Consider the following 23,603-nt stretch of genomic DNA (forward strand, 5'->3'; position numbering starts at 1 on the left):
CTGCTGCCGGGTCTGGCTGCCCTCTCTCCAGCTCCAGGGAGAATAAAAAAAAAGCCAGGTTTGTCTTGTCCCGGTTTTGCTGTTGGCTGAGGGGGTTCTGGCTGCTCGGGTCAGAGCAGATATCGCTGTGCTGGGGCAGGAGGTGAGGGAGCGCACGAGGCAGCAAGGAAAAGACGTGTGGAGGAGTGGTTTTGTTAAAAAAAAAAAAAAAAAACTCTCAGTTTGCTTCTCTTTCTCCTTTCCCAGGTGAACGTGGGGTTTGGCCTCAACTTTTCTAAGTAATGCTGAACCAGATGTAAAAAGTGCTGCTTCGTTTTGAGGCCGTGGGGAGGTAGCTGTGGGGTCTGGCTTTGGTTGGGGGGGACTCGAGCCAAAATCTCATGCAGAAGCACGGGAGCACCCAGGAAATCCCTGCACTTGTGGCCCAGACACTTTCCTGCATGGAAGCAGCTAAATTTTCAGGGCTTTGGCTCTGAGTCTGTTTTTGATTGGGGTCTCCCCTCCTCCGGGAGGTCCTGGGGTGGATTCACACCTCGCAGACACCTCCTTGCCTCCCCCTGCAGCCAGGCTGGTGCTCAGTGGGGATCCCACAGCCGAGCCTTTCCTGGGGCCACAGCTTCAGCAGACCCCGACTTGCCTCTGGGCTTTGGGACCGGACGAAAAAAAGCAGTCAGGGAAGGTGTGCAGGGACCTTTGGTGGTGGGAAGGCTGCAGGGTGCTGTAGGGCAATGATTCCCGGGGAGCTTTCTGCCCAGCTGGGTGGGAAATATGGAAACCGAGCTAAAGGGGCAGAATTGGGGAAAGAAATGCCACTTTCCTCCCCACGCAGCTGGACTTGGGGGGGTCCTGGAGCTGGGCCAAAAGCTGTTTTGTGTAGTGGGGGTTGTGTGGGTCCCGCAGCATGGCCAACCCCATCAGGGGGCATGGGGAAGGGACCGGGATATCTCTGCTGGGCAGGAAGGGAAATATCCCAAAGGATTTCCTGTGGGCTTCGTGGCTGCGGCACGTGGCTGCTGGGGATGGGAGGATGATGACAGAAAGGGAGACATCAGAAATGGTGGGGGCTGATTGTCACGGCTGAAAAAGTCCCTGTACTGAAAAATATTGCATTTAGGGGAAAAGGAACGGTTCCTAGCAGGCAATGGGATGCGCCGTGTTGGCATGGGGGGATGCTTAGCACCAGGTAGGGTGGGGGGTCCCAGCTGGGTGCCTCCATCCCCCCAGGGACCCTAATGGTGGCTGTGCCCTGTTGCAAAGCTGGGATCTCGGTGTCCTTGTGCAAAACCAGGGTTTGGTCCCTCTATTTTTGGGGGTTCTCCCCCAAATGACCAGCTGGTGTCGGGGGAGCAGGAAAGACACAAGTGGAACTTTCCCTGAGAGCACTGGGACCCCCTCCCCACAACCGGGACCCTCTGTGGGGTCAGGGCTGATGCAACGCACCGTGACCGGGGGCCAGCAGACACCCAGGGGTGCTGGGGTGTCCCCCTAATCTCCCAGAGGGTGTCCCCTCAAGGAGGGGATATGGGGGGTGCAATTTGGGGTGTCCCCATCCCCTGCAGCCACCGAGGGGACCCGGGAGAGATTTGGGGTTGGGGCGATGTCAGGGGGCAGGGCAAGAGTTAAGCTACCTGCGCGTCCATCCCTCTTGACTCCACCTCGAAGTCCGAGGGGAGGGAAGAGGGAAAAAGAAAAAAAAAAAAAAAAGAAAAAAAGAGGAGAAAGAGGAAAAGGAAGAGGGCAGAGCGCCGCGCACGGACCGCGGGCAGCCCCGTCCCGCTCCCAGCATGTTCCAGTGGTGAGTGCCGGCCACGGGGGGGTAAAAGGACGGTGCTGTCCCCTGTCCCCTGTCCCCTGTCCTGGGGGTCTGCAGGAGGGCAGGGGGCTCCGAGGTGCCCGCACCCCATAGCTCGGGGTCGGGGAGAAGGGGGTGAACGGGGATGCCGGGGGGTCCCGTCCCGTCGGGGGTCCCATTCTGCCCGGGGTCCCCTCCTCCTAGGGGTCTCATCCTGCCCAAGGTCCCATCCTGCCCAAGGTCCCATCATATTGGGGTTCCCTTTCTCATCCCTTCATCCTTTCATGCCCAGGGGACGTGTCGCCAGCTTGGGGACAGCTCTGCGCTCGCGTTTCCTTTTGGAGAGGTTTTTTTGGGGTGGGGGGGTCCCAGCCCTGCCGAGCCCCCTTCGGTCCCAGCACTAACACAAGGGCTCTGTGCTGCCGCTGTCCCCGCCGGCTCAGCCACCCCTAATTAAAAGGGATAATAAAATCCTAATAAACGGGTGGTCCCTGCCAGGCAGAGGGGGGTTGTGTGCCTCTCCAGGGGCTGGGGGACACAGCTTGAGCCTCCTGGCGTCCTCAGCATCACCCCTAAAGGGCGACCAGCCCCCCTCTAATTTGGGGTTATATCTAACCGCCCTGGGCACAGGCAGGGCAGCCTCACAGGGATGCTTTTGATTTATTCCTGGTGGAGAAAAGGGAAGAGGAGGCCTGGGTCTGGACCCTTCAAAACCCCCTCGATGGCACCCACGGCAGCCGGGCCCGGTTGGCGCAGGTGGGAGGCACCAAGGGGTGACCCCGCTGGGGACACATCAGGGTCCCAGAGCAGGGAGTGGGGCTGAGCGGGGTCATTCCCATGCTATGGTGGCTCCAGAGAACCCAAAACGCCGTCCTCATTTCTCCTGCAAAGCGATGGTTTTGGGGTCCCGACAGAGCAGGATGGGGGCTGCTCCCCTCGTGTCATTCCCACCTTAGGAGACCAAAGGCCAGAAAGACTGGAGGTTAGAAAAGCCCTACATATAATTACTATTTTTATTTTTTTATTATTATTTATTTTTCCCCAGTAAAATGCCTGATTTGATGTGGGAATTGCCCCAGGTGGTGGCTCAAGGTCCCCCGGTCCCTGTCACTTCCCCAGGACGGTGCCACGGGGTTGTGCATGGGGCGAGCAGGGTTTTAAGCACTGTGCTGGGGTCTGAGCTGCTGCTGTGCCGGGTCCAAAGGGGTCCTGAGAAACCCAGGAGCTGCGAGGTGGGGGCTGGAGAGGGTTAAAGGCAACGGTGAGCTCTGCTCTGAGCTGCTCCCTCATCAGTCTCAGATGAGTGGCCGCGTATAAAACCAGCTGGGACTGTCCATGCACCCCTTTGCCTGTAATTACTTATTTCCACGCCTGTTCTCACAGTCCTCACTAGCGATCGTGCTTTTCCCACATAAAGATGGGGCTGAAAAATGTTTTCTGTGCCGGAGGGCGACGCCAGAGAGAGGAGCTCCCGACAGCTCCTGGCTCCACACGTAGGGTCCCCGTTTCAGGCTGAGCAGGGTCCCTGCCACCAGCTGCCAGCGTTGTTCCCCTCCTGGGGGTGTGAAGCACAGTGGTGCATTTGTAGGATGCCGTAGTACATCAGGACAGAGAGTTTTGTTTCTTGAATTTATTACAAGGCCAAGGAAAGCAGGTATATACCGAAATGGACGTACTTATACGCACCACCAGGAGCGGGGCTGATAGAGGGCAGAAAACCCTCACGTCACATCACCCATGCCCGGGGTCCCCGCTGAGATCCGGGCTGGAGAAATCCCTGGGAGAGGTTTCTTTGGGGCAGATCTGGAGTTCCCACAGCGCGGGGAGGCACGGCACCTTCCTACGCCTACAGCTGGGGCCAGCTTCTGTTTTCCTGGGCATTATCACAACTCCTTTGTTCTGCGCTTATCGGGGCTGTCCCAGGCTCCCCGCTGCACTTCTCAAGGATGCTGCGGGTTCCCAGGCAGCTTCTCTCAGTACTTTTCCATCAGGTCGGGTCGCTCTTAGGGCTGTTAGTCCCCAGCCCCTGCCCTCGGGCACCTGAGGCCGACAGAGCAGAGGAAATTGGTGCCCGAGTGCCAGCTGGGGGGGAGCCAGGTGCCTGGGGCAATGCGGGGTGAAGACGGGGCATCAGCAGGGTGAAAAACCTGCTTTGCTTTAGCTGGGTGTGAAGAATCAGCTTGGGGGGATTACGGGGTGCAGCAGCAATCGCTGGGTCTCTTTTGAGCCCCCAGCAAGCCGCTCACAGGGTTTGGGAGCTGCCCCCAGACACAGATCCACAGCGTTTGGTGCTGCAAGGAGAAGTGATGGGTCCCAAGACCTGGCCCCAGCTGTGCCCCAGAAATGCTGGGCACGCAGGGATGTCTTTTCCCAGCCCGACCTTCAATTTCCTTTCAAATACCAGTATTTTTTTCTTGGTCCCGAGCTGTTATTTTGTAATGAAAAGCCGCTGCCTGCTTTGTGTCGGATCCTGCAGCCTTCCAGGCTCTGGTTTCTCAGGGCTGCGCAGCCCGAGATGCCAGTCTAGGGCCATGGGAAAAGACGTCCGTGTTTTGGAGCTGATGTTTCCCTAGAAAAGATAATTCCTGTCTGCTGCTTTCCCAAACTGAAATTTTCAGACAGCCGAATGAAGGGTTGCCCTTGGGATTTCCTCCGAAACAGCTGCTCTGATGAAACTCCCGTGCCCAGCAGTTTGCAGACACGTACCCCGGTGGCACCCTCATTTCTCCTGTCTTTCCCTGGCTCCATCTCCCTCCCACCCCATTTTCTCCTCTCCCCTGAGCCCTTTCCAGCTCTTTGCAGGGACCCAGGGCTGCCAGAGGACATTACCTGTCCCTGCCTGGCCTGAGGGTTGCCCCAAAATCAGGATAGAGCCGTGGGAAGAGCGTGTGGAGGCGTCCCCCAGCACTCCCCTCAAGGCTGCCACCTTGTGATGGGTGCCGGGCTGTGAGCAGCCCACGATCCTCGGCTCCTTTTGTCGAGGAACTTGCCAGGTCCAGCACTTTCCTCTCCTTACCCGCCCCGTCTCGCCCCTGTAGGAAGAAGACCATCTACAAAACGGTTTGCCTGTCCTTCCTGCTGGTGGTGACGGTGACGGTGCTGCAGCGGGGAATGGCCCCCAGCCAGTTCATGCAGGGCCAGCAGCAGAAGGAGCTGCCCCCTCCCGAGCCCCTGAAAATGCAGAAGAGAGGCGACGCCTTCTCTGTCACCAGCACTTTCTGGAACAACAAGAAGGAGAAGGCTCCCGAGAAGCAGGAGGAGAAGGAGGAGGAGGAAGGGGTGACGGAGAAGCAAACGAGGTCGTGGGACATCACCACCTCCAACTGCTCGGCCAACCAAAACCTCAGCCAGGCGGAGTGGTTCAAGGGGCTGGAGCCCCACTTCCAGCAGTTCCTGCTCTACCGGCACTGCCGCTACTTCCCCATGCTGATCAACCACCCCGAGAAGTGCAGCGGGGGCGTCTACCTGCTCATCGTGGTCAAGTCCATCGTCACGCAGCACGACCGCCGCGAGGCCATCCGCAGGACCTGGGGCCAGGAGAAGGAGGTGGAGGGCAAGAAGATCAGGACGCTCTTCTTGCTGGGCACGGCCGCCAAGGAGGAGGAGAAAGCCAACTACCAGAAGCTGCTGGATTACGAGAATCACATCTACGGGGACATCCTGCAGTGGGATTTCCTGGACAGCTTCTTCAACCTGACCCTCAAGGAGGTGCACTTCCTGAAGTGGCTGAACATCTACTGCGACAACGTCCACTTCGTCTTCAAGGGCGACGACGACGTCTTCGTGAGCCCCAGCAACATCCTGGAGTTCCTGGAGGACAAGACGGAGGGAGAGGACCTCTTCGTGGGGGACGTCCTCTACAAGGCCAGGCCGATCCGGAAGAAGGAGAACAAGTACTACATCCCCAGCGCGCTCTACAACAAAAACATCTACCCGCCCTACGCGGGGGGTGGCGGCTTCATCATGGCTGGGTCGCTGGCCAAGAAGCTGCACAAGACCTCGGAGACGCTGGAGCTGTACCCCATCGACGACGTCTTCCTAGGGATGTGCTTGGAGGTCCTCAAGGTATCGCCCGTCGGGCACGAGGGCTTCAAAACGTTTGGCATCGTGAAGAACAAGAACAGCAAGATGAACAAGGAGCCGTGTTTTTTCCGGGGGATGCTGGTGGTTCATAAACTGCTGCCTCCGGAGCTGCTCCAAATGTGGGACTTGGTCCACAGTAACTTGACGTGCTCGAGAAAACTCAACGTCCTTTAGCTCAGTCTCTCTGGAGAGCTGGGACTGGAGGGGCCGGGGCAGCTGCTCCCTGCCCCGGGGGCGCGGTGAGCCTCGGCTCGTGGCACACGAGGAGGGCAGAGGCTCCGCGGCCACGGGCAGGGCTTGTGATAGTGTTTGTTCCTGTACTGTAATGTGGTTCACTTATCTCCAGCTGGGTTGGGGGTTGCTGAAAAAGAAGAGAAAAAAAAAGAAAAAAAAAAAAAAAGAAAAAGAAAAGGGAAAGAAAGAAACCCGAGCACTAAAGGGAGAGAGAAAGAGAGGGAAGAGGGTTTGCTCTCTGCTTTAGGTACCACCTCCACCAGAAGATGAACGATGGGGCTGGGGGGAGGCAGGAGGGACGTGGCACGCACATTGTTATTTTTTGGAGATGTTCAGGGTCTGGCAACCCAGGGAAGCTTCTCCAAGGGGGCTGAGTGGTTTACATGTACGTGAGCCCCCCACCACTCAGAAGTCAAGGGGGTTTTGTTGTCTGAACCGCCTGCTCCGTGCAAGGTTGAACCTGTGTGCCTTGGGCTCGCCCCCTCACAAAGTCCTCTCCGTGTCCCCAGTGTGCGGGTGGGGGAAAGGGGCCAGCCCCTCCCTGGAGCCAGCCCCGAGCCCCCATTAGGGCTGCTGGTTTTCAGCCAGGAGGTCGGGGAATCGGGGCTTTATCCCCCAGTGGAGGTTCCCACAGGACTTTGGTTCCCGGTGCCAGCCCTGGCTGCGCATGCGTCGCACTCGAACAAACACCCCCAGCCAAAATTCCTCAGGGATTTGATCTTCCTGGCAAGAAAGCGAAGAGCCGGGGTGGGCTGCCCTTGCCCACAGCCAGGGAAGCAGCAGGGGCACTGGGTCAGCCCCAGGTGGGTGCTGGAGGGCGTCGCTCCCTGCCTGGAGCGGGGTCCCAGGTGAAGAAGGGTTGGTGCTGTGCACCGTGTCCGCTCCTCTCCAGGCTCTCAGAGTGTGCATTTCTGTACGGTGTGGCCCAGGAGTGTGACAAGGGGTGACACCACAAGGCATGGCCCTTTTTCTGCTCCCCACCGCATCTTAGGGCCACTGGAGGTGTCAGGGTGAGCCCCAAGCCAGCTTCTGTGGTGGAAAACCCATGCAGCGCCGTGGCCACGCACCCCTGGGTGCTCTCCAAGCCACCAACTGTGATCTTTGCAAGGCCACACACGTGTGCAAAGCCAGATGGGCTCCGGTGTGTCACCTTCTGGGGCGGGGGCACAGCGTCTGTACACCAGACATCATCCCCGAGTGCAGGGTTTGTGCAGCCGACTGTCCCTGTGCGTGGTGGACGTGCACAGCCACAGCCACGGCCCTGAACACGAGCAGCGAAACGCGCACACGTGTGCTCTCTCTCCTCGCTCTCTCTCTCTCTCCTTCTCTGGTGCCAGACATTGAAAGGAAAAAATTTCTACTACCTCAAAGGTCCCCCTGTGCAGTGCCTTTTTTTTTTTTTTCCCCTTAATGTGTTCTGGAAACGTGCCTGTTTCATTCACTCCAAGCCTGTATGTTCCCCAGGTTAGAAAACAAACAAGAAGGGGCGCGCGGCAGCCAAAAGAGCCACCCGCGCGCCAAGCCACGCCACTTCCCCTCTGCAAATGCCCCTCGTCGACTCCGACGAGCTGCAAATTTTGGAGAGGGAAAACCAGGAAAAAAGGGAAAAACCAGAAAAAAAGGGAAAACCGTTGGGTGGCAGGGCTGGCATTTGATTGACGACGTGCCCGGCGGAGCCGCGGCCCTGGGGCACCTGCGGGGCAGAGCCTGAGGGCATGGCTGGAGCCTGCTGGGCACCGAGCACGCGGTCATTTCCCATCCTCTCGGTTGTTTCCCATCCTCTCGGTCGTTTCCCATCCTCTCGTGGGTTCAGAAATGCTTCCCCAAAAGACACATCTGTCCCTGATGTCGGGTATGGTTCCTTGGGCTCTCTGCTTGCCCCGTAGGTGGGGGCAGCGCTCGGAGAGCCAGGGCCGCGTGCCGAAATCTTTCAGTGTTGGCTCTTCACCTGGCGGGACCTTTACGGAGAAACCGTGTAGATTTGGTGAACATTTTTAGTTTCTAAATAAAGGTTAAAAGAAGAAGGAGAAGAAATAAAAGCACCCAAGCCCCGTGTCATTGCTAGCCACCTCCCCAGGACGGGCTGGCTGCTTGGGAACTGAACCTGGTGGTGGGCCACAGAGGCAAATGGGGCTGCAGTTGTGGTGTGGCTTCATTGCAGAGCCCGTTGTGGTGTTTAACGAGGTCCCGTGGATATTTTTTTGTCTTCCAAGCGCTCCTCCAGCTGCATTTCAAACCCAGCTCAGCTTCAGGCCGCCCTGGCACGCTCCAGCCCCGTGGGAAGAGCTGTCTGGGCACTCGGCTCCTGGCAAACCTGTCCCTGTCGCCCTCTCCATGCCACTTTTCCCCCGTAGCACTGTGCTCGCTGCCTTTAGGAGCATGCAGGGCAATGGGGACCCCAAAGCACAGCAAGCCACACGCACAGGGACAAACCCACATCGGGTTTGGCGTTGGCTGGGGCGGAGAGAAGGGAAATCATGCCAGGAGATCGATGGGTGTCAGGGGCTGGGTTTTCGGGGCTGGCACCCACCGTGGCTGCTCAGCCCAGTGACGGATGCAGAGAGGTGACCAGAGGGGACTGGGATCGTGTAGGACGCTGCCAGCTGGGCTGTGCTGCATGTCCTGTTCCACCCGGGCTTCCCCAGGTGTGAAAAAGGCAAAAAGCCAAGCCTGGGGATGCTTTTCCTCTTTCAAGCATGACCCAGGGCTGCAGCACCGCTCCCTGGGGAGCCAGCGGGGAGAAAATACCCAAGGTGGCGGCGTGGGGAGGCTCCACGGCAGGGTCCCGGAGCGAAATCCAGGTTTGGGGGTGAAGGCAGGGCGGTGAAAGCCTCCTGCGGGCGGGTGCTGCCCTCTGCCGCCCGGCCCCGCCGCCAGCCTCCGACCATTTGCCGCCGGGGCCAGCGACCCGCCTCTAAAATGGCTGATGGCAGCGGGGGGAAGGCGAGCACCGAAGCCAAAAAGCGAGCCTTGGCCCTGGTTGAGTATAAAAAGTTTTATTTTCATGTGCTTTGCAGGGCTCCAGCTGCTAATGACAGTTCTTTTCTACATACACCCACTGCTCCCATGCTTAAGTTTTCAGACAAGAAGGTGCAATGCACTGTAGCAAGTCCTTCTCACATGATTTGTTTTGGGAATTAGGAAGTAGAAACAGCATTTAATGGGCTGCAGGAGCTTGGCCGAGGCAGGTAGGTGCAGGACTGCCACCACCTGCAAGGTGTCACAGCACAGTCCTGTGCTCAGGGTCATTGTCCCCTGGCTGGGAAAGAGAGAGGGGGAAGAGGTCAACTAATTTTTAGGTGAGAGGCAGAGGCTGCCAACACAGCTTGCAGGAGGTGACATTTATTTGAACCTGTGCAGCCACAGGGTGCTGTGAGCAGCCCTGCCCCAGCTTGACTGAAGCAGCAGCTGCCCCTCTGCAGCCACATGCTGAAGTCACTCAGGAGCAGCTTTGTCCAGCAGCTGCTGCAGCAGGAACCCAGCCAAGTCGTGGGGGAGGAAAAGAGGCCCAGGAGGGCAGCTCCTCACCCCCACAGGGCTGTTGAGCAATTACACTTACCCAGTTAAAGAGTTAAACTTACCCAGTTCAGAGTTAAAACAGGATGGGGAACATTCCCCACCATGTTTTAACACCCTGCTTCACAGCTGGAGAGACAAACAAGAGGCAGGACTACTGGTGGTACTGGAATATTCTGTGAAAGTATACCAAGCTCCTGCTAGTCAGTCACCAAATCATTTTTTTTTTTAAATAAGCAAGTGGAAAAGACCATGGTTTGTCTTAATCCTATTCCTTCTTGTAAATAGATTATGCTTAGAGTAACCTACGTATGTTGGTAGTTGTCATTGCAGACTAAACCAGAAGCAAAGTTAGCGACCTTAAAATGAAGGCTGAAGCCAGAATTTCTCCCAGCCTACTTTAGGTGGCACAGAATTAACACGAACCAGTTTAGGTCCTTTAATCTGTCCAAGACAGGGTGCTGAAGCACAAATGATAAAACATTCTGCATTTTTACAGCAAAAATGCTACCGAAGTTTATAGGAAAAAAAATATTTTTGTACATGGGTAAAACATTATAAATTCAAGACAACTCACAGACAAGGGGTAAATTCCCACATCTATCGCTCATTTCTTTTAAAAAGTTCACTTGAATGGGCAAGCAGTCAAAAGGGCTTGCTCTCTCTTCCTTGAAATGAAAACTGTTTCTTCCAAGTGGCTCACAGTACTCCTTTGCACCTTGGAATGTCCTCCGAAGGCTCCGCCGAGATAAAAGGAGAATAAAAACCCCCGGAGTCCTTTCAGATAGTCTCAGAGAGCAGGAGAAGGGAAAGGAAAAGGGAAGTTTATTCGAACTTGATCTTCTTCCCTTGGGGCTTGTGATCTCCACCTCCTCCTCTGCCTCCTCGGAAGCCACCTCCTCTACCTAGAGAAGAGATTAGGTCAAGAAGTGAGATTAGGGCAAGAAGCAGAGCTGCAGGTGTCCCTGCACACGTACCACTGCCCTTCCAAACCCCTCTCAGCACAGGACAGAAAACAAATCCACATCAGGCACTCACTCTGTGGTGAGCACACCATAATCCCTCAGCTTTATTTGCCCCTTAGAAGAGGGGTATTTACATCTCCTTACCTCCAAAGCCTCTGCCACCACCTCTGCCACCAAATCCACCTCTTCCGCCTCCTCGGCCTCCTCTGCCACCACCTCTGCCACCGAATCCACCGCCAAATCCGCCACCACGCTGGAAATCGCCCTTTGGCTTGGCAAAATCAAGGGTCACTTTGTTTCCGTCTATCTCCCCATCCTCCATGGCTTCTTTAGCTGCTTTGGCATCTTCTGGGGAGCTGAAGTCCACAAACCCAAACCTAGGCAGCATATTAAGAGAAAGATGGTCAAACTCCGTGAACTGAAGAACTGCAGCACCACCTACAGGCATATGATAGCAACAGCTTAGGAAACAACTGCGTTTCTGCAACCAGGGATCAGAAATGTTACTTGTAGAACAGTAGTGGCTAATCGCAACCGATGGAGCCATGTTACAAGTGTGCCAGTACTGAACTGTTAATATCCTTCTCGTGCGAATCCATAGGCTGCCACGGAGGTGTTGGCAGGAAGGAGCTCATTGAGAAGTGAGCACGCAGTCAGCAGTTTGCAAATAGTAGCATGCTACTGGACCCGAATCCCAGATCATGCTTAACGTACCCTTTAGAAGATCCAGTGTCTCTGTCTGTGACTATTCTAGCACTTATGGAGCCTTCAAATGATTCTCTTAGCGTCTCCTCTGTTGTGTCCTCAGAAAGGCCTCTGACAAACAATGTTTTGCTTTGTTCTGTGGAAAGACAACACAGAGCTCGTCTCAGCAAGTCTCAGCAAAGCCACCATCAACCTCTCAGTAATGCAAAGTTGGATTTGGTACCAACTCCAACAACAACTTATGTGGTTCAGGGGTTTGGTTTCAAAAGGAAGCCCAGAACAGCTAAGGCACCCAAAGATGACCTGGGAAGCTTTTTCAGGACTATTTGTCTAAGAGCATCCCCATGTGGGCCAGTTTGGTACTGTCAAATTCACCCCCCCCAGCCCCGTAATAAATGATAGTCTTATCAGTATGGATACTGACTGGACAGACTCTGCTGGATCAGCACTTGACTATCTAGAGGAATTTGGAAACAGTTTCATCATCATTTCAGATAATCAGTCATCATATCCAGCACACTCACGATAGAAGACTTCTGTACCACAGGTTTATTTATTTTTTCTAAAGTAGACCAGAGTTTGTGTGAAGCGTACACTCCTATCCCAATATCAAATACTTAAACGTGGAATACTTACGGTTAAATCCTCCTCTTGCATTCGTGTTCCCTTTCTGCCACGCTGGTGAACTGAATTCCAGTCTGATTGCTCTGCCTTCGATTTCTGTGTTGTTACAGGAATTCAATGCCTCTTTGGCATCCTCAGCTGTGGGAAATTCTACAAACGCGTACCTGTTGGGAGAGGAAGACTTCAGTCAGGTTGGGAGCACAGGACATCAGTGGAAGTACAGCATTCACAATGACAACAGAGAAACCAGTTTTAAGTCAAACATACCCTTTAGGCCTGCCCTGGTTGTTCTGTGGCATCTTGATGGAAGAGGCTTTTTTAAACAGTTCTTGGAGAGTCTCCTCTGAGGCAGCGTATGAGAGGTTGTTTACAATCAGGGTCTTTGACTCCCTCTCTCCACCTCCTACAAAGGAAACGGTGCTTTTTAAGTACAGGTTTGGAGAGAGAAAGCTCCCTTTCCTCTTTATGCATCCCACAGATCTGGAAGTGTACCTTTCTGGTTTTCTTGTTGACTCTTCTCACCGGTGTAGTCAATGACCATGGCACGACCATCGATCTCTGTGCCCTGCTTCTCCTCCAGAGCTTTGTCTGCCTCAGCTTCTGTTTTGAATTCAACATAGGCCATCCTACAGCAAAGGAAAAGAACATGAACCAAGGTTCTTTTGGCTTTTGTAATGTCCACCTTCCAGGAATGATTAAGTGAATGAGAGGGAAAAGCATGTAAAAAAAAAAACTTAAAAATAATTATTTCAGTATATCTAATCCAGCAGATTCCTTAATGTAGTTAAGAGACAGACTAGCTCTTCAAAATACACTAAGAGTCTAAGAAATGGCAAATATCCCGTGTCCCCTCAGATACGTACCCTTTGCTGCTCCCTTCCTTGTTAAGTACTATTCTGACTTCTACTGCATTTTCAAACACGTTTTTCATTTCCTCTTCAGTTAAGCGGTAGGGCAGATTCTTCACGAACAGCGTTCTGGCATCTCTCTCTGCAAAGAGGAAAAAAAGTTACTTCCACCTGATCAGCTCAAAATCCACAGGTCCTAAAACTGAGGACAGAACCACTCCCCCTTGCATATCCATCCTTCCTCCCCATCCACCCCTTGCATATCCATTTCAAGGTTTAAGAATCTGGTTATAACAGAGCTCAGACCAGGGAGATGTGCTTCAAGAGCAGCACATCAGCCATCAGTAATAGCACAAGCCCACTCCAAGGACCGATTACAACCATTCTTTGATGTGCAAAGGTATTCAGAGTTGCATGCCATACCTTTCTTATTTTCTTTAAGACTTTCCTTGCTTTTTGCTTTTTCCAGTTTGATTTCCAAGCCCATCAGCTTCTTTCCATTCAGTTGAAGAGCTTTATCCATGTCTTCAGCAGATAAGAAGTCTACATAGCCAAATCGTCTGAAAGAAAAGCAACTTTACTGCTTAAGCTGCTCTCTAGCAGCAGACAACATACAGAACCACAGGGAATAGGTCAAGCTAAAGCACCAGTGAAAATTAAGGCAAAGAGGTGACTGTAACAGCTCTGTGCTGAAGTGGCAGCTCCCCCTTCTGGGATATACTGCTTGAAACAGCTGCAAGCCTGGCAAGTGTAACACCCATCTCAGCACCGCACATGTACTGTGCCTCTTCCAGCTTCCATACACTACCAACAGTGATCCCAGCATCTTGAAGGGAAGCTGCACCAGCACATTTACCTATCTGAATGAGCTGTTGCCAACTAAAAGCAGCATCAAAATTCTACAGATGAACTTACTTGGAAGAGCCAATTCTGACTTCTGAAACTTGAAGATTCTTCTTGCCAAAGAACTCCTTGATGGCAGTCTTCAGTTCTTCGTAGTCCTTGGTGGGGCACAGATTTTTCATGAAGAGTGAAAACGCTGAGGCAGGAGCTTCAAATGAAAAGACAAGTGAGTGTAAGGCAGACTGAAAGAATTGGAAACTAAACTATGGACAGCATTAGCACATCAGCTTCTGCTCAAAAGTGACATCATGCTTCAGTATTAAGTCCCTTATAATCATCATTTGTGCTGGAAAAAAAAAACACTGAGTGCCCAGCCTCATTATATGCCTAGCAGGCCACTGATAGCTAAGTGAGCATCATTTGATGCCCCCAAGCCACCCACCTTCTGTTTTCTCTGTTTTCTTTTTCTTGGCCTCTGGTGCACTTTTATTGGCCATTTCTTTCTTCCTCTTTCCAGGTGCTTCCTTGACAGGTTCTGTGATAGAGAACAAAGAACATTGAGATGAAATACAAGAATAAAAACAACTTCTTCTGTGCTGGAGCATTAACATCTACACCATTCATACATGAGACCTGCTCTTGTCATTACAAGCAACTGTTCTTCAGCCCTGGAGACCATAATGGGACAATTACTCATATGTCCTCTCTTATTATGGACAGTTATGTTCTTGTTAACATTTAAACTCACTTTCATCCTCGCTTTCTTCCTCATCTTCATCCTCCTCCTCCTCATCTTCGTCCTCTTCATCTTCATCCTCCTCCTCATCATCTTCCTCATCTTCAGACTCTGCCTTGGCTTTTACTGGTGCAGCCTTTGCTGGAGTAGGTTTCTTCACTGGAACGGGTGTGGTGTCCATGGCCTCATCTTCAGACTCTGAAATGAATTGCATGTGAGATTTCATGTGTGTTCAAGATCAAGTCACTTTTGAGTGTAACAAAAACATAAATCGGCTAACTAAGTATTTTTTTTTATACCTCCTGAAGCTTGTAAGTTTTCAGGAAAGAAGTTTTGTAATGTTATACTAATAATCCATTGAGTTAACCTCCCCCTCCCCCAAGCTCCCTCTCAGTGTGTATCAGTTTAACACGTTCTAAATTTTCTAAGAGAATCCATTTTCCTAAATCCATTGTGGACCACATACCCTCATCTTCCTCATCATCATCTTCGTCGTCATCTTCCTCTTCCTCAGATTCTTGCTTTGCTGGCACAACTGCAGGCTTTTTGGCTGGTACAGCTGCCGCGGGCTTTTTGGCTGCAGGCTTCACAGGCATTGCTGGTTCCTCTTCCTCCTCTGCAACAACAGTACAGTAAGTGTTTATCCACAGCACTCAGCCTTCAAACTCAGTCAAGTTCTTTGTTTCACTAGATTTTGGCAGTGTTCGGAAGAGAACAAACAGGAAATTAGAAGGTACTTCATGGGCTTCATGGAATACAGCCACAGTACAGCAAGTTCTCCAATATTCACTGAACACCTGACTTTCCTCCCTTACTACCTCTGATCAATGAAATCCCCTCTTTGGGGTGTTAAGTCACACTGAACTGAATTTCAATTTCAAAGGTAACGAAATTTAGCTACTCAACTGGGCTAACTCTATAGTTGGGCATTTATTCCACAAGTCACTTACCAGAATCGTCCTCTTCATCCTCATCCTCCTCATCCTCTTCCTCATCCTCCTCATCTTCGTCGTCTTCCTCACTTTCTTCCTTCTTGGCATTCTTGCCATTTTTTGCTCCTTTACCTATGACAGCAGCCTTTTTAGGTGATGGAGCAACAGCCTTTTTAGCTGGAGTAGCCACAGCCTTCTTGGCTGGTGTAACTGCCTTTTTCGCAGGAGTGGCAGCCTTCTTTGCAGGGGTAGCAGCCTTCTTAGCTGGCGTGACTGCTGCTTTTTGTTGTTTCTTCTGAGGGACCATCTGAAAGAAATGTATTGAGGATTAGATTTACATTGTTGCTGAAGGGATTTCACAGTGACAAACACGACCCCATGCTGGCATTGTGCCTTGACAGACTGGAAGAACTTTGCAGCCACACTCATGAAAAGGGCACCACGGGAGCTGCAGCGAGCAGGTAGCTGCTACCTCTGCACACCCAATTAGTCAAAAGGTATGCTCTCGGCGCCACTCCTCCCTTTACTAATTCTGTCCATTCTTGCTCCTACACCTCGTGGCTAGCACTTCAACATGGCAGACAAATATACGGCAACTGTGACCTAAAGCTTACCCTTCTGACACTTGTTTAGTTTGTTTCCTTCGGCTTCCTATTCTGTTGAATTAATAAAGCTCAAAAGCAGCCTTTTCAGGTTTTTAACAGGCCAGATCTGTAAGAGCAAAGCCTGAAGCTATAATAATCAATCTCTGTAGCAGCACCCAAAAGCTTGAGTTTTATGGTCCTGTGTGCTACATGTGCTTGATAAATCACTTATCGCTGATGCCCTACTTGAGTAAGTAATCATCTTTTTGCTCATCACTACTAGGAACAGCTAAAACATCCCAAGTAGTACTTCTGGAAGTACCGACTTAGCCAGTTTTTTCCCCCGACTATCAGTTTACCCCCTAGCCTCAACAAATACGCGTGCTAACCGCTTACAGACGCGGATTCACCCTCCCACGTGCGCCCCGAAAGCCCCAGCCGCTGCACACCACGTGCAGCCACCCCCTCACCTCCTCCCCGCTGCTCTCCTCCAGGTCGGACGACTCCTCCTCCTCGCTCTCCTCCACCTTTTTGGGGGGCGGCGGAGCCATCTTCTTCTGCTTCACCTGGTTCTTGGGGGTCTGGGGGGGAAGAGAAAAGAGGAGGGGGGGGGTTGGGGACACAGAGCCGTCATGCACCGCCAACACGTGGCCGTTCCCGGGCGCGCGCCCGCACGTGCTCGCGCGCCCCACGTGGCCGCGCCTCCCCCCCCCACCCCCCCCTCTCCGCGCGCCCCCTCCCAATAGGAATAAAAAAAAAAGGGGGGGGGGGAGGAAGAAAGGAGAGGGGGGGGGCTTGAAACCGCTCCCGCCGCGCGCGCCCCTCCCCTCGCCGCCATCTTCCCGCTGAGGGCATGGGGGGGGGGCCTGGAAACCGCCGGCGGCGGGAAGGCAGCGCCGGGACCCCCCCCCCGGGCCTTTAACCCCCCTCCTCCCCCCTCGATCTCCGCCGCCGGTCCCGGTCCCCTCAGCGCGGGGATGGCGGCGCTGGGGCAGGCCCCGCGCGCAGGCCTCACCTTGGCGATCTTCACCATGATGGCGGCGGCGGTGGCCTGAGGAGGCGCAGGGGCGGCGGCCGGGCTGCCTCGGGGAAGGGATAAAAGGGAGCGGAGAGGCGAAAGAACCCGGAGAGGGGCCGCGGGGAGGCGGCGGGGCGGGAGCGGCGGCGGAGCGCGGCCGACCCGGAGCGGCGGCTGCGGGGAAAAGAGCGAGCGCGGGGCCCTTCCGCTGGCTCGCCTCGCCCCTCAGCTTCGCCCCGCCCCCGCCGCCCCCGCCTGGGCCAATCGGCGCGCGCGCCGCGCGGCGCGGCCAATCGGCGCCTCCGCCCCGCGGGGCGCTGAGCCAATCGGAGGCGCCGTGGCATCGGCCAACGGGAGGCGGCGTTACGGATGGTGAAAGAGGAGGGGGAGAGCGCCGCGGGGGAGGGGGGAACGGGAGGATGGGGGCAGCCAATGGGAGACGGGGGAAGCGCGGGGGCTGAGCGCTGATTGGGCGGCGGGGACCGGAGGAGGGTGGGAGGGGCTGGGGCCCGGGGAGAGCACGTGGCGCGCGGCGGGCCACGTGGTGGGGAGGGCTGGGGGCGCTGGGGCTGGGGGCTGCGGGCCGGGGGACCCGGGTTCGAGTCCCGGCCCCGGCCCCAACCCCAGTCCCCATCCTTGTCCCTGTCCCCGTTCCTGGTTCTGGCTCAGCCCCCTCCAGGCTGTGCCCCCAGCAGCAAGCAGCCGGCTCTGGGGTTTTATTCATCCATCCCCAATGGGACGGGGTTGGGGTCTCCCTTGTGCTGCCCCCCTGGGCTAATGCAGGGGGGAGAATAACCCGTGCTTGCCTGAGGGATGGTTTTTAATTCATCCACCAAAAAATCATCCTCCCGTAGGGCTTAGCCAGAGTATCAATGAGGATGGGGGACAAATAACCCGCTGGCGGTGCTGTTCCCGGGCCCCTGGGTGCCCCCTCCAGCTGCAAACAGGGCGTGCAGCCCCCCCTGGGGCTCCTGACTCCCCAGTGTGTTTCCTCAGCGCCTTTTTCCCCCTTCCCAGTCCTGCTGGAGAGAAGCCCCAAAGCTGGGGGAGAAGAGCTCCTCACGAGCACCATCAGCCAGTTTGGGTTGGGATGGAGCTGGGGCGGTGGGGACGCCGCTGTGCTCCCCGTGCGGATGGGCTCTGTGTGTAAAACACGGCCCCATGGCTCACAGCCAGCCCAGGCCCTGCCACGTGCTGCAGGAGCCATCCCCGAGCACCCAAAAATTTGGGGTGTGCCCTGCCCCGCAGCCCTGCCGCCGCCCCGAGCCTCAGGGAGGAGAGAGGTTTGCGGAGTGGCACCAGCGGGGCAGTAATTGGGCCAAAACGGGAGGATTTGTAGCTCCATCCGAGGAGTAGAAGTATTTTAGGTGCTTCTCTGGCTGGAAAAAGCCCTGAAAAGTCCTGCGAGGGTGCTGAGTGGGGCTGAAACAAGCAGAACCTGCACTGGGTGCGTGGTAAGACAAAAACCAGGCCAACTGTGGTGAGAGGGGGAAGAATCTCCCCAAAACCTGGTCCCATGAAGCCAGGTGAGGGTGTCCCCGTGATGTCCTGAGGGACGTGAGCTGTGCTTTCTCTAGGAAATGTCCCCTCCTGCCCGTCCCACCGAGCTTCCAGCTCCTCTCCCCGTGCCCCGAAGGGCAGGGGAGGCTCGAAGCAGGCTGAGGGTTGTTCCACGCCTCCCCTGCCCGTTTTTAATTGTAGAGCAAACAAAGCAGCGCACTGATTCATCCCGCTGGGTAATTAAATGCCTCGTGCTATCGACTACGAAGACATTAGGGTTCAGCAGCCCAACGCTAATGCATTAATAATCGCTTCCATCCTGGCGAGAAAGGGCCGCGAGCTGCTCTCGAGGAACGTGACGGTTGCAGGGGCCGGGAGGTCGCAGCCAAAAAAAAAAGCCTTCGGACCCGAATTAGTGAGTGCACGTGGTGCAGAGCAGGGCAGAGCCCGGGATTAACGCATTAAATACGGCCAGGCGGGCGCTGGGCCAGGCGGCAGAGGGCATTTGCTCGCAGAGCACGCTGTCAGGCCCTGATTTGATTTGTTCCTCTGGTGGCGATGCACCATTTGCCTTCATTACCTTCCCTGTCCCATGCCATAGCCCAGTCATGTCGCATCTGTCCAATAAAGGGCCCATTAATAGGATTTACATCCAGTTGTCACTTTCTGCCTTGTCCAGGACAATGGGCTCCCTGGGCGTGCTGTCGCTTGGAAAAAGCAGGTTTGTTTTTTTTTTTCACAGGTAGGCTGAGCGGGATAAATAACCTCCTAGGACGGTTTATGGCTAGAGTTAGCTCCGTGAAGTTGAATTTCTCCCAAAGATTTGATTCATGGCTTGAAACGGAGCCATTTAAAATATATGTGTATGTTTGTGGGTATGAATATATGTATGTATTTATTTATTCACTCTAAAAAGGATGGAAATAAAGAGAAGGGAAGGTGCTCTCCTTCCTTTCCCCTGGGAGACCCTAGAAGATGCCTCCAGCTGTACAGGAGCAGCCAAAGCAGGGCACTGGGCTGGGGTGAGGAGCAGCACGCAGAGCTCCTGGTGCCTGCATCTCGGGATGGAGACCTCGGGATGCCACATTTCCTCTAGAAAAGCCTTTCTGAGACTGGGATAACTTTAAATAAATACCTATATCAGCGCATATGTGTATGAAAACCTCTCTAAGGGGTTTCTTAGGATGGTAGGAGTAAAACGTGGTTCCTGACAAGGCTGTGACAGGGGGCAGGCGCGTGGCTTTTCGGGTCTCTGCACCCCTTGCCTCTGACTCTCTGGGACATGGCCATACAGGTGGCCAGAAATTCACCCCAGGCTCCCAGGAGCTTGAAAACTGTCAAAAAAAAGCAAACCATAGTGGGTTAAGCCATCACCATAACCCTCTGTGTGGTAAAGGATGTGCTGGAAGGGCTGGAGGATGCAGAGAGCAGCAAGCACCCGTCAGGGTCCCCCCGGGGGCTGGATTTAAAGCCTGCCAGATTGCTTGGCCTGGTCTGTCCTATTGTTTGAGATCCTCCTCCCAAATCCTGAAGGGAGTGCAGCCAGGCTTTGTCACCAAAAGCATCACAGGCGCAGCAGAGCTGGGTGTTGGGATCCCATCCTCACCCCCCTGAGCGGGGCTGGAGCTCCCCAAACCTGTCCCGAGCAGTTCTTTGGAGAAAAACATAAACACGGGGTTGTCTCACCACTAACCCCAGCCTCTTCCAACCCACATGTGCAAAATAAAATTGCACAAGCTCTGGCCAGAGGCCCTGTTCTGCCCCGGAGCCGTGGTGCCAGTGGGATACTGAGCTTGTGGGGTGAGGAAGCAAGATGCGAGGGCAGAGACCTCTCAAAGATACCCATAAAAAACCCATCCGATGAACGTGAGCTGCAAGGAGGGGTGGGTTTCTACCACGACCAGTGGAAACAGGTGACACCGAGGGTGAAAAATCCAAAAATTCACACCCGTACAGCTCCCATCCTCCGTGCCCCGTCCTGGGGCCAGTCCCCCAGGGGCACCGCAGCTCCCCCGCTGCTGCCAGCTGGACTCGCTGCCTGCAGGAAAACAGAAAGGAAACCCAGCTCGAGCCATTTGCTTTCCCATCAGTGCAAGCTGGTTGTTTAAATCAACCCCAGCAGAGAGGTTTGGGGCCAGATCCAGGAGGAGTTTGGACAACTGGAGAGCTGGAGGGAGCCAGAGATTTCTCTTGAAGCAGAGCAGAAATCAGCTGAAAGCAGCAGGAAGGGCAGACGGCTCTTAAATAAAGGGGCCTGGACTGCAGGAAAAAACACAAGGCGGCACGTGGAGGACGGCAGCTTGAGGCTGGGGTAGCCAAAGGGCTCCTGGGATGGGGGTGTAGGTGTGGGATAGGATAGGGCCCCCCCAGCACCCCCCTTGCTGCTCGTCAGTGCGGCAGCGTGGCTTGCTGGGTCTCCCAAATTATGGTGACTTTCTTGTTCTTAACTTGATTTCTTTCTGGTGACAGCAGCGGCAAATTGGTCCCAGCTGTTCTGAGCACCAGAAGAGAAATTAAAAAAAAAAAAAAAAAAGAAAAAAAAGAAAAAAAAAAAAAAGGAATTAAAACAGGATTAAAACAGGCCAAGGGCTTGGGGGCAGGGTCAGAGGGGGGACTTTGGGGCCAGGGCTGGGTGGCAGGGCAGTGGGAGATGCCCGACAGGAGCAGGGGGCCCAGGGTTTGGGCTAATTAACACCAGCCCGTGCTAATTACCCATCACTTTCATTTCTCAGCCCAAGTATCCGCATGAACCAAGTCAAGCACCATGCACGCTCCCGGGATGTCGCTTCTCTCATCTTTATTAACCAACCCTGTGCTCCACGTGGCGCGATGGGAACAGGCGTGAGACACCACGGTGACCCCTGCTCAGTGTCTGGTGGCCTTAATGGGCCAAATGTCCCCCGAAATTGTCCCTGCACGCTGCTGCTGGGCTGCTCCAAGGGGGTTTCACGTCACGGTCCATGCGTCCCATCACCCTGCCGTGGGGACTGCGGGGTTTGGGCAGGGATCCTTCAATAATCAATGGGATTTCGTCTCCCTTTGGCACCGAGGAACACGAGGGGATAGGAATGGAAACTCTCAGCTCACAGAAGTCCCCGAGGGGCAGAATCACGTCCCGCACACAGCTCCTGTCTCTCCGTTTGTCCCCGTGCCTCCCTTTGTGCCGCCCGTCACGCACGCTGGTGTTATTTTTCACCTCCGCCAGCGTTCCAGCATAAGAGGAATAATTGAAATACCGATTAAAAAAAAAAAAAAAAAAAGCAGCCTAAATCTCAATGCGAAGCTCACATCGAGCACATCTCTGACATTTACGCTTTCCTGGTTCCTGTGCCACTCGCAGAGCCCCAGCCCATGCGGGCACGGCCCCGCTGACGGCCACCTGAGGGCTTTGCAAACTCTCTCCCCTCGAGGTTTGCCTCGAGCTCTGCGAAGGAAGGGAAAAACAACCCTTCCCTTGGCTTTTGAGGGAGGGGCGGTGAAGATTCTGCTGGCGCTCCCAGCGCCATCCATCACGGCTCCAAACACGCGAGACGATCGCTGTAAAACCGGCTTTGGCTCCGCCGAGGAAAGAAAAAAAAGGAAAAAAAAAAAAAAAAAGGAAAAAAGGAACGTGCCTGTTGCAAACCACCAAGGCACAAAAAAAAAAAAAAAAAAAAAAAAAAAAAAAAAAAAAAGCCTTACAAGGCTGGGGCAGCCTCCTGGATTGATTGCTTTTTAATCCCCAAGTAAAGGTGATAAATCTTGTTATTGGAAGCGCCGCTGGGGATGCTGCGTGGCCCGGATTTGCTGTGCCGCTGCGCAAGCGCCTGCCTGGAAAGGGTTTGGGGCCGGCGGGTGCTTCAGCGGGACCCGGCTGCTGGAAGGGGGCTGCTGTAAATCTCAGAGGACGGATGACAACTTTTGGGAAGCGGCTCTTTGGAAACGAAGCTGTTGGAGAGGGGCGGTGCGGAGCCCGAGCTGGACACATGCCCCGAATTGCAGGACAGGGATGAGTTCCCTGACTTGTAGGGACAGGGATGAGTTCCCCAATGCACAGCAAAGACCTGGAGCAAACCCATCCACCAACAGCCACTTGTTTTCCCAGCCCCTGTCCCCACCGTGTCCCTCTGCTCCATCCCACCCAGGCTCCGTGATGTCCTGAAATATCATCTGGTGACATCTCCAAGTGACATTTTGGGGACCCTCCATCCACCACGGCCATCCTGCCCCAAAGGATGGCTGATCCCCGACCGAACACACATGTGGGAGCTGTGGGGGGTCCCTGCACAGCCCCCAAACCCCCAGTCCCATCATTTGGCCCCGGCGGCAGCGCTGAGCCCTGCCTGAACATCAGCAGCTCACCAACACCCCAGGCTTCAACTCACCGCCTGTACACATCCCCTGGCAGGAGTAATCCTCTGATTTATCCCGGGGGATTTGCAGCCAGGGAGCAGCTCCGCTCCTCTCCTGCAAGCCTCTCTCCCCTCGGCGGGACAAGGAGTCCTTTTTCTAAGTGTACTTTTGGGAAATGAGGCAGAAGCGCTCAGTCACCAGCCACTTATTTTTGAGCCAGGCGTAAGTGCTTGGCTGAGCCCCCGGCACGCGGCTGGGAAGGTGCCATGGGGCCACAAGTGATGCACGGGGGCTTGGGGTTGTCCCCTTGTGCTGTCCCAAAACAGCCGGAGGGGCAAGGTTTGCCCTCAGATCTCCACCCAGGAGATGCCACAGCCGTGGCTTTGCAAGGATGCTTCCCGAGGTGCTCCAAAAAAACAAAGCAGCCCCCAGCACCCCACCAGGCAGGCACCACCACGCTGGGATCTCACCAGCAGCTTCACCTCCTGCATCTCAAAGAGCAAATTCGGGGTGGCCAAGGATGGACGGAGGGGATATCAGGAGCGTGGCTGCGTCAGGGGACAGCTGGGGACGTGACCGAGAGCCTGGTGCACTGACCCAGGGCATGAGGGACCCGAAGCTCTGCGCAGGCTGCGCAATAAAACCCTATCGACTGCCTATTAAAAAGCAATTCCCTGGAGGTTTCCAGGCGGGGAGGTGCCTGCACGGGGCATTAAGAGCCATCAAGGAGGCATCCGTCACCTCCACCCTCGTGGCTGCCTGGGACCGGGAGCAATGGGAGACGGAGGAGGGAGAAACCAGGAGGGGATCGATGCGCTTTGCCACGTCGACGTCCTCTGGAGAGCAGCTGGGATGGCCCTGAAATGTAAAGGTGGCTGCAGCCCTGCACAC

The 23,603-nt window shown here is 54.7% G+C and overlaps 2 protein-coding genes and 2 non-coding genes across 4 annotated transcripts; 1 reads left to right on the forward strand and 3 right to left on the reverse strand.

Annotated features, from left to right (window-relative positions):
• Window positions 1–1,741: 1,741 nt before the first annotated feature.
• Window positions 1,742–6,145, forward strand: B3GNT7 (UDP-GlcNAc:betaGal beta-1,3-N-acetylglucosaminyltransferase 7). Its single transcript, XM_032193472.1, has 2 exons — window positions 1,742–1,795; window positions 4,831–6,145. Exons 1-2 carry the CDS (start codon window positions 1,785–1,787, stop codon window positions 6,047–6,049), a joined length of 1,230 nt encoding a protein of 409 aa, XP_032049363.1. The 5' UTR covers window positions 1,742–1,784; the 3' UTR covers window positions 6,050–6,145.
• Window positions 6,146–10,040: 3,895 nt separating this feature from the next.
• Window positions 10,041–17,022, reverse strand: NCL (nucleolin). Its single transcript, XM_032193106.1, has 15 exons — window positions 16,878–17,022; window positions 16,333–16,443; window positions 15,297–15,585; window positions 14,813–14,962; window positions 14,359–14,544; window positions 14,053–14,145; window positions 13,683–13,818; window positions 13,191–13,327; window positions 12,783–12,909; window positions 12,412–12,545; window positions 12,187–12,322; window positions 11,932–12,083; window positions 11,305–11,431; window positions 10,735–10,967; window positions 10,041–10,530 (listed from the first exon to the last, which is right to left on the reverse strand). Exons 1-15 carry the CDS (start codon window positions 16,893–16,895, stop codon window positions 10,451–10,453), a joined length of 2,109 nt encoding a protein of 702 aa, XP_032048997.1. The 5' UTR covers window positions 16,896–17,022; the 3' UTR covers window positions 10,041–10,450.
• LOC116492796 lies at window positions 11,733–11,809 on the reverse strand. The gene has a single exon (XR_004253627.1). It is a non-coding gene; the product is annotated as a small nucleolar RNA SNORD20 (small nucleolar RNA).
• Window positions 13,889–13,958, reverse strand: LOC116492795. The gene has a single exon (XR_004253626.1). It is a non-coding gene; the product is annotated as a small nucleolar RNA SNORD82 (small nucleolar RNA).
• Window positions 17,023–23,603: the final 6,581 nt, after the last annotated feature.

The sequence above is a fragment of the Aythya fuligula genome, chromosome 9 (genome assembly GCF_009819795.1).
Source record: "Aythya fuligula isolate bAytFul2 chromosome 9, bAytFul2.pri, whole genome shotgun sequence".
Taxonomy (NCBI): domain Eukaryota; kingdom Metazoa; phylum Chordata; class Aves; order Anseriformes; family Anatidae; genus Aythya; species Aythya fuligula.

What these genes read in the sequence shown, in the direction of transcription:
- NCL (XM_032193106.1), bottom strand. An exon ending in AAGGAAGGGAGCAGCAAAGG is followed by an intron (nt 12,546 to 12,782) that starts GTACGTATCTGA and finishes CCTTTGCTGTAG; the next exon opens with GATGGCCTATGTTGAATTCA. An exon ending in GACACTGGATCTTCTAAAGG is followed by an intron (nt 10,968 to 11,304) that starts GTACGTTAAGCA and finishes TATGCTGCCTAG; the next exon opens with GTTTGGGTTTGTGGACTTCA.